General features: G+C 39.8%; 1 protein-coding gene across 1 annotated transcript; it reads right to left on the bottom strand.

Annotated features, from left to right (window-relative positions):
* Window positions 1–433: 433 nt before the first annotated feature.
* LOC129742298 (uncharacterized) lies at window positions 434–5,749 on the bottom strand. The gene has a single exon (XM_055734179.1). It carries the CDS (start codon window positions 5,747–5,749, stop codon window positions 434–436), a length of 5,316 nt encoding a protein of 1,771 aa, XP_055590154.1.
* Window positions 5,750–14,257: the final 8,508 nt, after the last annotated feature.

The raw sequence follows: 14,257 nt of genomic DNA, 5'->3' as shown, positions 1-14,257 counted from the left end.
AAACTAACACCGATCGTAGAATTATAACACGTTTATTATTACACGACACATTTATTTTTAAGGAAACACTACATTTATTAAATTTAACACTACATAACTTTATTCTTAACTCTATGTACAAATTTGTGGGGTTTTGCAGAGGTTCCCCGTGACCTTCTGTGCTCGGTTATCCGATCGCGACTGACTACGCCGTAGTCTTGGGAGAGCAAGATCGGTGGGTGATCTTCTCCAGTGTTGAAATTCCCGCTTTGATGATCCGTTTAACGCTTGTACCCTGAAGTCCGACATCACTGTTCGCCAGTTTTCATTGGTAGCCGCAGATGGCTGCATTCTGCGATAAGGGTGGTTCATCCTCCAACATCCTCGCCCACCCTGAAGTTGCTGGAGACTTCTGAAAAGAGATAGAAGTAACTCCCTTTCGACGAACTGGATCTTATTGGCGAGACTCTTGATTCTCGACTAATTCCGCATCTGCTTCTTCTGGTGATGGCAATAGGCACAATTTTGCAACCGGTCGCTTCAAGGATCCATTTGCTGTTTTGACGGTTACAACTCGCACCACGCCATCATCTCCTGGGTGTAACTCCTCTATCCTAGCCATTTTCCACCGCATCGGTGGCTGATTTTCGTCAACCACTATGACCAATTTTCCAACGATTATTTTTTCTGGTGAACTCCAATTCTTCGTTCTACTCTGCAGCTGTGACAAGTATTCCAACCTCCATCGTTTCCAAATATCCTGGACTCTCCGTTGTACCAATTGCCACCTACTCAATCTGTTCAATTGCACCTGTCCGTAATCAGGTTCTGGAAGTGCATTGAGTGGACCGCCCGCTATAAAATGTCCCGGTGTTAGAGGCTCTAGTTCCGTTGGATCATCGGACATGGCAGTTAAAGGCCGAGAATTCAAACATGCTTCTACTTGTATCAATAAAGTTTCAAAATCCTCTCGGTCTATCGCATTTCCACCTACCACTCGCAAAATATGATACTTCGCAGAACGAACTGCGGCCTCCCATAAACCGCCAAAATGTGGGGCGCTTGGAGGGTTAAAATGCCATTGCACTCCATCCGCTGCCAATACCTTCGAAACCGTCTCGTTGTGTTGCTTATTTTTCAGCTGGGCAAATAGTTCTCGTAACTGGTTTCTCGCCCCAACAAAATTCGTACCATTGTCGGAGTACATATCCGAAACCTTGCCTCGCCTGCCTATCATTCGCCGCAACGCTTGTAGAAATCTCTCAGTTGAGAGATCACCGACCAGTTCGAGATGGACCGCCTTTGTGGTCATACACACAAAAACTGCGACGTAAGTTTTGATAGCTGCATTTCGACGTCCAGCCTTTAGGAATACCGGACCAAAATAATCCACGCCGCATTTGGTGAAAGGTCTTGAAACGATAACTCTGGACCTCGGGAGATCTCCCATCTGCTGCTGGAGAATTTGAGGCCTAGCTCGGAAACATCGCTGACATTTGTGGACTACCTTCCTGACAACATGCCTTCCACCAAGTGGCCAATACCGTTGGCGAATAGTGCTCAGTAGAAGTTGTGGGCCTGCATGCAATAAGGCTTCGTGATGATGTGCAAACAACATTTCCGTGAAAGGGTGCTTAGCCGGGAGAACCATAGGATGCATCGCGTCAAAGGACTCGTCTGAGTGTGATAACCTGCCGCCAATTCGAAGAATTCCGTCGGGAGTGACCTTGGGATTAAACCACCGCAATGGAGAGCTTCGAGGGACCTGTTTCGATAGTCGTAACTGCTTCAGCTCTTCGTGGAATGATTCATTCTGGATCTTTTTAATAATAATCATTTCTGCATCATGTAGCTCTTGAACTGAAAGAAATCCCCGTTGCATGTTTTCCTTCGGTTGACAAAATGATTCAATTAGTCGTAGCCAGTAGGCTGTTGCACGAATAAGTTTCGAATAGGTCGAATATTTTAAAATAAAGTCGTTGATAAATGAATGATTTTCCGTAGAAATATGAACGTTCCGTAATTCCCCAGGCTCTTCAAGAAGTTGAGTAGATTCTAGTTTTGGCCAATGCTCTGGGGTTGATTTAAGCCACTCTGGACCTTCCCACCATAGTTTATTTGAAAGAAGATTGTCTGGATTGATTCCCCGGGAAATTAAGTCAGCAGGGTTTTGTTTTCCTGGAACATGCTTCCAAATGTAGCCATCCGAAATTCCCTGAATTTTTGCCACACGGTTTGCTACAAATGTTGTCCATGTAGCTGGGGGAGATTCGAGCCATCGAAGAGTGCACGTAGAATCTGACCAGAAGTGAACGTTATCGACCTTCCCTATTGCTTCGAGGACCTTTTTTGCTAACTCTGCTGTAATTAATGCTCCACACAATTCCAGCCGAGGTAAGGATTGGGTCTTCAAAGGCGCCACTTTCGATTTTGATGATAGAAGATTGACCGTTACATTTCCATCCCTATCCGTATTCCGTAAGTATAAACAGCCGCCATAGGCCTTCTCGGAGGCATCGGAGAAGCAATGGAGTTCCGTTCGGGCTGCTTTCGGAGTGACAACGCATCGTGGAACTCGTATCTCATTTAATGCAGGCAGATGTCGATGATATTGAGCCCATTCCTCGATCACTCTGGGGGGAAGTAAGACATCCCAATCCAACCGTTCCCCTTCCGTGTCGCGCAGCGTCCACAAGCGCTGCATGAATATTTTTGCCGTGGTAATCGTGGCACCCAAAAGTCCGAGGGGGTCAAAAAGAGTAGCGATGATCGAGAGAACCTTCCGTTTCGTGAGTCCATCTTTGGGGAGCATTGGAATGTCGAATTGAAACCTAAAACAGTCTGAGTTAGGCAGCCAAGTAAGACCGAGTGCCTTGATTGCCGGATCTTGATCCCAAGTGATTTCAGATACCGCCAAATCTTCCTCCGGTAATCCTTCTAAAATTTGTGGTTGATTCGAAGCAAATTTTCGCAATTTGAAACCTCCTCTAGCCGTCATAGAAATTAGTTGATTAACCTTCGCCTTAGCCGTTTGGATATCCTCAGCTCCGGAAATGACATCATCCATATATGTGTCATTCTCGATTGCCTCTGCTGCCAATGGAAAATTGCGACCCTCGTCACAACAAAGTTGTTTCAGCACCCGCGTGGCAAGGAATGGTGCCGGTTTCGTTCCGTACGTTACAGTACCTAGCTCGAAGATTTCAATCTCGTGTTCGGGAGTAGATCTCCAAAGAATGCTTTGGAGTGGTGAGTCATTGGGGTCCATCCAAATCTGACGAAACATCTTTTCGATGTCCGCCACTATCATGACCGGTCGAATTCGGCAACGCATGACAATTGCCCTTAAATCCTGCTGAATAACGGGCCCTACCAGTAGAGCGTCATTTAGGGACCGTCCCGATGTTGTCGCACATGAAGCGTCGAAAACGACCCTCAGCTTCGTCGTTGTGCTGGCCTCTTTCACCACGGGATGATGTGGTAGATAGCACCGATTGTGATCCAAACCACTTGCCTCCACCTTCCGCATGTGTCCGCAATTTTCATATTCTCGCATGAAGTCGGTATATTGTTGCCGAATATCTCCATCCCTCAACAATCGTCTCTCAAGACTCTGAAACCTTTTCAGTGCGATCTCCCTTGAATCACCAAGTTCTGAGAAAGTGTGCTCGTTCTTGGGAAGTGTTACCATGTAGCGTCCGTCTGAACCACGACGGACAGTGCGCTCAAAATGTGCCTCACAAAGCGCTTCCTCCGGAGAATAGTTATGAGAGGCTCCTACTTCCTCACAGGACCAAAACCGCTCTAAAAGTTCATCCAGATTCTTTGATATTGCCAAGTTGCATCCTAAGTAACTCAAACTCCCAGTAGATTCCACTTCGCCTGACACCACCCATCCGAACACAGATTCAGTCAACATCGGTAGCCCATCTCCAATGGGCATTTTGTTTCCAGACGTGAAAAAGCTGAAGAATGCAGGAATTCCCAAGACAAGATCGATTCCATTCGATTTGAAGAAGGTCGGGTCAGCCAACTGAATTTCGGGAGGAATATTCCAGTTCGATATGTGTACGGATTGAGACGGGAGATTTGCTGTTACCTTTGGGAGTACCAAAAATTCCAAAATTTGATTGTAGCCAGAAACTCTCGAGTGGACGGTAGCTCGAAATTTGTGTTTGACCTTGGTGGAAGAATCGCCGATACCAAGCACCGAAATATTGTGTCGCTCCCTTGCAACATTCATCCGTTGAGCTAAACGTTCAGTTGCGAAATTGCATTCAGATCCTGAATCCAGTAGTGCACGGGCTGGATAACGAATTCCCAAATTATCCTCCATCATAATCACCGCTGTTGCCAATAAAACCTTGGTGGACCTTTTTTCAATCGCGCCAGAAGTAACAGCTTCAGATGCAGCAACGTTAGAAATAGTGGTTCTGGACGAAGTTCCTACTACTTCGGCGAGCCTTGATGAGTTTTCTGATTGATGACGTTCGACCTGCTGTTTGCTCTTGTTGTTTTCATTCGTGTTTTCCGCTCTAAAACACACCATGGTATGGTGCCTAGCCTTACATTTCCTGCACGAATATTTCGATGAGCATTCATTTGCACGATGACCTTGGCGAAAGCAGTTGCGACAAAGGTTGTTGTTTCGAACCAAAGACTCCCTGTTAGCAACTGACATCCGTTGGAAAGCTGAGCAGAGATGAAGCCAATGATTTTCAGAGCAAGCCGGACATTTCGGGAACGAGTTTTGAGTTACGTTGTAGCTAGTACGCGTTACTGATTGCCTTTTCCTAATAATGTTTTGCGATTCTTGTCTATTGTCTGGAACCGCTCTTCCAGGCAAAGACTCCAATACCCTGATTCTTCTCTGGACAAATTCGGTGAGAGATTTGACTGTGTCCTGTTCATGAGATGCGGAGTATTCTTCCCATCCACGCCTCGTGTGGGGATCTAAACAAGAGCCGAAAATTTCCACCAACAAAAGATCCTTATAATCAACGGGTTGAAGAAGTTGATCTAAGGTGTAAACAATGCGTTCGAAATTCTCGAGTAACCCATGTAGCTCAGTAGCTGATTCCTTAGATAGAGACGGTAGTTTCAAGAGAACATGCACCTGACGCTTTCGAAGAACCCTACTGTTGTTATAGCGTTTGTTCAATAAATCCCAGGCTATCTGATAGTTAGCCTTAGTAACCTTGAGAGGATCTATAAGCGATTTGGCCTCCCCTTCCAGGCATCCTTTCAAATAATGTAGTTTTTCCACCTCGGGTAAATCGTGCTTCAAGTGGATCAATGAAGTGAAGAGATCCCTAAAACTCAGCCAATCGTCCACGTTCCCGTTGAAGGTTTGCAGCTTTATTTGAGGCAAACGAACGTGTTCACCTGCTGCAGGTAATACCGAATCTGAATGACGCATGGAGATTTCGTCGACTGTTGAGTTAAACTGCTCCCTTTGCCTTTCGATCAGAAAAGCTTTGACTTCAAAAAAACGATTTTCAAAATCTGACCGTTCTTTCGTAAAGACCTCTACATCACTCAAGAATTCGTCGTGGCTCTCAATCTCGCAAGATGTTTCTGAAACTTTATCCCATAACTCCTCCAGTTTCTCAAGACGGACCAAAATCTGATGGACGGAGACCGACTCTGGGAAGTTTTGGACGTAGTGCTCAATATTGTTGAACGATGTTTGCAATCCCTTTAGTTTGGTTTGAAGAACCTTCAAAGAAGGCAGCTTCTTGGCCGAAGCTGATGCTGAAGATGATGGCATTGTGATTGACCCAGTCAATCAAACCCAACAAAAAGTTATCAGGTGCTTCGGGAAACAGCTCGTCAGATGGCGCTCAGCAAACGTAAGATGATTCCGAAAGAAAGGAAGGGCAATGATGTAGTTTCACGTATACAGGTCCGCTTCGGTGAACATATACAATATCTGTCTAGTTTTATTTACCTAGGAAAACTAACAGATCCGCAGCATGCCGAAGTGACCCAAGTATTGCAAATTGCCAAAGCCGAAACGTGCCGAAATTCTCGCAAATTGTTTAGCCAGTGGGATTGGGAGTATAAACCAGGATGTAATATCCGACAGAGTCCTGCTTCGACAGGACATATACCAAGCTCTCACCTTTGAGACCTTTTGATGCCGCAAATAAACCAACAGAACCAGAGTAATGCGTGGGTGGAGATCCAGGGAATGCTCGCAAAGTTGATGTGTACAACACAATTCGTGGAAGGGATGATTTTTTATTTAGTGTAGGATCCAAAGGAACTAGCTTCGACAGGACATATCTATTATTTTGTGTATTTACCTAGAAGGAAATAACGTTCCGCGATGCCCTTGTCGACCGCTCGCCTCCGAATCCGGGACCAGATGCATGCAATTTGGAACCGGTAACGATCTTCAAAATGGCCGTCCAACCTTTGTGGAAAAGGCCACCATGCACATGCGTTGTAGTTGTCGCTTGAAGTATGGACGTCTCGTAACGTTGTTCCGGATGTTATTGGCCAACCTTTGGTCAATGTTCCTCCAGACAGGAACCGATGGATCACAATAGCCGATGGTCGAAAATCGGTGTTAGTGGGTTGAAATATTGGACGCTTCGACAGAACATATACGAAGTAAGGTTCTACTTTACCTGAGGAACCCTTTTTTGGCGCAGGTTCTGTCCACAACGTCCTCGCAGGTACCCCGATAGATGTGCAGTAGTGCAGTAGTGCAGATGTCCAGACGCTACACCGGCGTCGAAAATGGCGATAGTCGCGATGGCGGAGCCCTAACAAAGCGAAGTCCTTCGTCTTTGTTTAACCGATCCTTTGTTCCGTGTGCCAGGGACGGGTTTGACCGGCGTCATCCGGCTCGAAGGACCAATGTTGGGGTATGACGTACCCGTTTGGCTGTAGAATGACCTCAGATGACCTCGGACCGCTCCTGGGTCCTGTACACACCAAAAAATTATTAAAATTATCTGAGACAGAAACGCTTGAAGACCTAATTTTTTTCACTCAAATGGAAAAAAAATCTAATTTTACAGCCTTTCACATCTAAATTTCAATCGCAAAGCATAAAATTAGGTCAAGTCTCTCCAACATCTTGAGTTTATATTTTTCGTCTCATATTTATCGCTGCTGTTTATGAAAAAATTTTAGATCCGTTTTTAAAGTCGACATGTTTTAAACCTTTTTGGTAGCTTTTTTTTGCCGTGCTTCAGTTGCTCGAATTCCAGGTGAACTGTGGCACTGCTCGATAAAATACGAAATTCGAGCTGTATTCTGGCGAAAACGCAGCAGTCGCTGAAACCAGAGTGCCTCCAGTAGGGTGGGTGCATACTGAGGAAAAGTAGGCAAGGGGTACTAAAAGTTTCTCATTGGTGGGGGGTGGAGACGGTGCGCTTTTTGACAGCGAATTGTTCGCCTACCATGCCTACGATTACGATTGCCTGTCACAAGGGTCACAAGATGGACGATTCCGTGCATTGGTATAAGAACACACCTAGCTTTACCCGCCTTGGCTGAAACAGTCGGGAATGTTTTGTTTACATTCGTGGTCTACAGTCCAAGGCGGGTAAAGCTAGGTGTGTTCTTATACCAATGCACGGAATCGTCCATCTTGTGACCCTTGTGACAGGCAATCGTAATCGTAGGCATGGTAGGCGAACAATTCGCTGTCAAAAAGCGCACCGTCTCCACCCCCCACCAATGAGAAACTTTTAGTACCCCTTGCCTACTTTTCCTCAGTATGCACCCACCCTACTGGAGGCACTCTGCTACAGTCAGTGTTTGTTGAAATCGAAACAAAAATTGTGAAAAATAGTGGTTATCTTCGAGTTTATGTCCGCGAGTTAACAATTAACCCGGCGCAAAGTATAAGACCTCAGCCCAGCAACTATTTTTTGCTAATTATGATGACGATGGTGTCAGTGGGTTTGGTTGCGCCCCGTGCTGCTGACGGATTGATGGTTTATGGTTATTCAACCAAGAGACCGACTCTGTCCAAATGTACCCCGAGGCGAAATCAGATGTAAGCCCTAAAAACTATGAAAAAATCAAGCAATTTTATCTGCCATCGATATTGTTAATATAAAATAGGGGTTGTCTTTGCAGATGTCATCCCACCCTAGCCCAAGACCACACACAGTGCCATTTGTACCTGCAAAACAAGTTCACTATCTCAACTAAAGCAGACAACAAATACAAACAAATCAAGGTAAATTTATCATGAAGCCCATTCCTCCTGTCAAAAGTAAGTCCTGCTTATTCCAGGAAAATGACGGAACATCGAATCGGTATCTCGGAAGTGGACGGGTTTTTTTCTTCTATTCGGCCGGTCATTAAGGCATAATTTCAACGCCAGTGGCCGATGAGGCCAAGATTATGATACACGTTAGAGGCAACTTTAAGAACGACGAAGAACGGAAGTCGTTCGTTAAAAACCATTTTTTATTAAACATAATCGAGCAGCCAAAACTGTGATGCAACGACTTCCGGAGCTTTTTCGAAGAACCATACTGATATTTTGCTGACACTGAATGCGTTTGGCACTGGTCACAATCAGGTTGACCTTGTAAGGTTAGTAGTTATCCTGTTTTTCCTTCAGATGTATGTTCTTTGCCACACATGCCTTCATATATACACATGCTTAGTTTTGATTTAAAATTTTGAACATAGTTATCATTCTTTATCTTTAAATTGTATTTTACAAATGGAATAAATTCTGTCACTATGATTAGAATAAGTGATTCTGAAAAACATTTCATTATAAATCGATTAACGAATCCTTGTTTGATATCTTCGATTCAATTTCAGATTTGGTTTGGTTGCAAATTGGTCGGAAATAATAAGCTGAACGTTTTTTTTTTTAATTTCGATCCTAATTCATATGAGCTGAACGTCTTTGAACATATTAATATAATTTAGGCAAACCACATCTATTACCCCAGTTTTTAATTTATTCATTGTATTCTAAATAAGTACATAGTTAATATGCCAACCTTTGACACTTTTTTGTCCCTCAACTGAGAAAAATTAAGCATTTTAAATAAGACTAATATGTATATTTTTAAAAAGATGCCCTGGTGAGGTTAGGGATGAATATTTCGGAAAAGAAAGAAAAGCTCTGGTAAGATACCACGATTGGATATGGTTTAAGAAAAATATAGAGAACCAGAACCAGATCTATTCTAGGTAACTTGGCAATCCATTTTATTAAAATGGGAATTTGAATGAAACGCAATGACGAATTTATTTTAATACTTCTAGATTGCAAAATAAAGAAAAGTGTTACACAACATTTTTAACGCATGTTATAATTACTGGATGACACCCTTTTATTTAGCATAAAATTTAAAAAAAAAGTGCAGGAAAACAAACAAATTTATGATTCCAGAAATTACACCTTAAAATATTAGGTTTTCGGCGTTTATGTCGTTTAGAATAGAAATTTATGTATCCGAAAATTTATATCTTCAAGTTTTTTTGTTTTGTGAGTATTTATTATATGTCGAAGAGATGCTTCGATTTTGTGCATTGAATTTGACATAAATTCACACCAAAATTTAATAGTGTGTACTTAAAGAATTACTTACCTTTCAAATAACCAATCAAGCAATTTTTCAAATATTAACACTGAATAGAGAAAAATGTTACAGATTTATTCACATTACATTACACGCTAAGCTTCCGGAGGCACAAGTTCTTAGATATAAAATTTTTCTTAGACATAATTTTAGTAATGATTTTAAAGTTCTTAAGAATATTATTTATTAAACTTTTTTTTGTTTCAAGTACTGGAATTGTAATTCCAATAATTAAAATCTAAAATAGCGTTTAAAAACTAGTACTTCTGCAAAGTGTGATTTGATGGAGTTTGTACGACGCAATGTTATTTGCGTGATATTCGATGATGATGTAAAACTAAACCAAATTGGACGCACACAGGTTAATTATCGTTTGTGACATATAATAACATCGTCTCAGAAATATTAGTAATAATGATTTCTTTATTTAGATTCACATGATGATTTTTAACACTCCCAGTGAACATGTTGATCTTTTAGGAGTTATTTTGCTAATTCTGGTTGCTAACTTATTGTAAGTTGACCATCAATTAGTTAGCATAACACTCCTTATAAGAAAAATATGTTCACTGGGAATGTCATAAATCATCATTTGACTCGAAATAAAGCAATCATTATTATTATTTCTAAGACGATCTAATTTTATGTCAAAAACGATGCTTCACTTTTGTGCGTCATATTTTACATAAATTTACATCATCGGTGATTTAATATTGTGTCGATTGTGTCATATAATTTTGCCTGAGAATTTATGGCTTCAAGCGTTTCTGTTTTCTGTAGTATAATTTTATGTCCAAAATGATGCTTCAATTTTGTGCATCCAATTTGACATAAATTTACACCAAAAAATTAATAGTGTGTAGTGTAGCCGCTCTTCCCCTTCTGCCTTCAGAAGTGTGGATTGATGTGGGGTTCAATGTGGCCTTTGGGAACCGTTTGGCTCAGCACCCAGTTCCGAGCAATAAACTAACACCGATCGTAGAATTATAACACGTTTATTATTACACGACACATTTATTTTTAAGGAAACACTACATTTATTAAATTTAACACTACATAACTTTATTCTTAACTCTATGTACAAATTTGTGGGGTTTTGCAGAGGTTCCCCGTGACCTTCTGTGCTCGGTTATCCGATCGCGACTGACTACGCCGTAGTCTTGGGAGAGCAAGATCGGTGGGTGATCTTCTCCAGTGTTGAAATTCCCGCTTTGATGATCCGTTTAACGCTTGTACCCTGAAGTCCGACATCACTGTTCGCCAGTTTTCATTGGTAGCCGCAGATGGCTGCATTCTGCGATAAGGGTGGTTCATCCTCCAACAACCGCTATTCATCCAAAATCAATTTTTTAGCATGCTAAAGGTAAAGAATAAAGACTTTTATAGATTCAAATAAAAATTTGTGTTATATACATGGTTTTTCACTATGGGTGCACGGATTCACCGCGTTTTAATCAAATATTGGACTTTTTGCAAATTTTTAAAAAGCATTTTTATAAATTTTAACGGAACCAAAGTCGAAACCATGTCTTTCATGTTCAGACATAATGATTTAAATAACGATTTTTATTTAAAGTTCCGTTTTTTCATTCCTGGAAAAGAAACATTTCAATTTTATCTTGAAATAATAAATTTATTTATTTTTAATTACAAAACAGGTTTTTGCAATCGTACATTTATCTGATAAGATCTGATCAACATCCAAGAAATTGGAAAACGCTTACCATGGACCGAGTGAGTTTCAGGGATTATATGCATCAAGTTATGTCGTGCGACGGAAAACAGTAAAAATAAAAATAATGAATCAACATTGTCAAATGTACACGTTGATTTGTTTTTCCTTAAATTTTTTTAAATTGAAGAATATTGCATTTCAAATACCTATCATGTCTAACTCAAAAATATGTTGTGTTCTGAAGCAAGTTGAAAACTATTTCACTCTATATAATGTACAACGGTGAATTTGCAGCCATTCCGTGCACCCATGTTGAAATATCCACATCCGATGTGGTGTATCAGATAGGCTGGCGGGGGGGGGGGGGGGGGGGGGAATACCTGTAAGTGAACTTGCATTGGAAATTTGTCGAGTCTAATAATCTAAGAGTGCAAGTGAATACATACTTGGGCAGAAACTGCGGCGAATCCGTGCACCCATGGTGGATAACCAACATATAAAAATATATCGTGCACCCATATTGAAATATCATTTTAATTATTCAGTTTCATAGCTGACGTCTTCAAATTTGAATAAATAAGTACTCAATTCATAATAATTTTACTCATTCTAGTCTATATATATAAAACAGGGAGAGAGACAGACCATACAGAAATGTGCGAACACGCAAAACTCTTCACTGGATCATCCGATTTGCATGCGATTTTTTTTTGTTGTGTTCGTCTTCACGCGAAGAATAACACAACGGAGAGATAATTTCGAAAATGTTCTTGTGCAATTTGAAAATTAATTTTTAGTTTTTATTCGTATCAAATAAAAGTCATGGCACCCAATTTCTTTTTTTTTCCATTCGAATCACCCAGAGTAGGAAGGCGCCAAAAGCAATCAAGGCTTACTGATGTGCATCCATCTCTCTATAGGATGTTTTGGCGCCCATTTTTGTTGCAAGTGTACTTTTCACGTGGCACCAGTAAAATGGATACTTGGATGTAATTGTTCACCTTCCGTGTGGGGTGAAAAAAAAAGAACGCAATAAGCCGGCATGGAGTATACCTATTTTCGAAAATTGTCATTTTTGCTTCAGCATCAGCGCAACTTTAACATATTTTAAGCTAATTTGCCCAAAGCTAGCCGGATTGCCCGGTTTTACCCGGACTAGACCGGGTAGTTGGTTAAACAAAATTTAAAGGGCCCGGTCAAGTCGTCCAGCCCGGTTGTCCGAATTTTAATAAAAAAAACCCGAATTTTCCGGATTTAGTCATTTCATTTTCCAAAAAATAAAAAATCTCTTATTACGATAATTTTTTTTTTAATTTTGCGTACTAAAACGAAATTTTTTGAGCAACATTTAACATAATAATCATGCACGGTTTCTGGATGCTTAAAATACGATTCAAAATTTCTGATGTGTTTCGAAGAAAAAAAATTATTAAAAAGCTTTTCGTTTTAATTTTTTTGTTTGAGTTGTTTCTAAATTTAGCCCAAATTTGCTTGTTATTGGCCGGATTTTGGATTGACAATTTTGAAATCAAATGCCCGGATATTGTTAGGTTTTTAGATAGAATAGATTTGCCTGACCAGGATACGCGCGTGAAAAAATTCTGATCTCTTTTATTTACTCCGTTATTTTGTTTTGTTTATTTTCCGGTTAAATGAAAGACTGTCATATTATACAAGAAAAATAATATTCTACATATGACTGTGGAAGTTTTGACATATCCAAAACAACTGAACAGATAACAATGAAATATTCCATTACAGAATCTTCTGTTGATATTTATGGTATAACACCAAGAGAACGTCTAATTTTTAATTAATAGAATAAGACGACCATAAATTGATTTACTTGATTTTTGTAAACGTCAAGAATGTAATGAGTTAGTTCGAGAATAGAATGATATTAACTTTGTAATTCTATGTGAATTGCATCAGAATACCAAGGAAATGTTAGATACTATCCACTTATTTATTTCATACTAAGGTGCTAAAAAACTAAACAAAATTAAGGATATAAATAGGGTTGACTTTGTAAAAATAAAATTCATAATTTGATCCAACACTCAGTATCAGAAATCAAGAACAGATAATTGGTTCAATAACATCTTCAAATACAAGAAGCTTGGAAAATAAAAATTTTAGTCTCGATGAAAATATCACTCAACAGAGATAATGAAAACTGAATTAGATTTGCAAAGACTTTTTTGAATTTCATTTCTGATTTTGAATTCAAGATCTCAAAGTAAAAAAAGATTTCATAATCGTTTGATTTGAAATTGCTGTGAATAAAAATTCCATGTACGTACATACACATATATTGAATGATCTAATTTTCTTTGTTCAGTGCTAAAGCATCCATTTCTCGATAAAAATGATAAAGTTAAAGTCGATATAAAAAAGATGATTTTAAAAATTAAGAGGAGATTATCTAATACAGAGAACATATCAAATGCATGATAGATAACGAAAAACAGAATGGTATATGAATTTTTTTTGATATTTATATATTTTGCCGCATAAAAAAAATCGCAAAATTTCATACCATGAAAAGTGTTGTGCCATTTCTACAAATTTGGAACCTATACGGTAAAGAAAATTTCAAACATGGTTTTGGCGAAAAAGGAAAGACAGTTGATCTAAACTGCTTGAAATGACGACACATTTCAACAAAACACTTTTTGGCACTTATCTTGGGGATAATAGAAATTGAACATATCGGCGTCAAGGATCCTCTGTAAACGAAAAAAAAATGTAAAACGGAAGAAAATAGATTTTTAACTTTATGCCAGAAGATATTCGCTTTCCAGTTTTGTTGGAAGTCAATCTTCTTCGAAAATTTTTGCCCCTGGAGGTAGGCACTACCATAATATGACAGAAGTATTACAAAAATAGTAAAAAAAACTGTGTCGATTCACTCCGTTTGAAGGTAACAATCCAGTTTCATGAGCAATTATTTGCATATTTTCTGCTTATTTACATGTTCATTATTTTTGCGAAATTCAAAGGCTTAACGAAGTTTGCCGGGTCAGCTAGT

This window comes from Uranotaenia lowii, chromosome 2 (genome assembly GCF_029784155.1).
Source record: "Uranotaenia lowii strain MFRU-FL chromosome 2, ASM2978415v1, whole genome shotgun sequence".
Classification (NCBI taxonomy): Eukaryota; Metazoa; Arthropoda; class Insecta; order Diptera; family Culicidae; genus Uranotaenia; species Uranotaenia lowii.
This window is presented reverse-complemented; position numbering and strand designations above follow the sequence as displayed.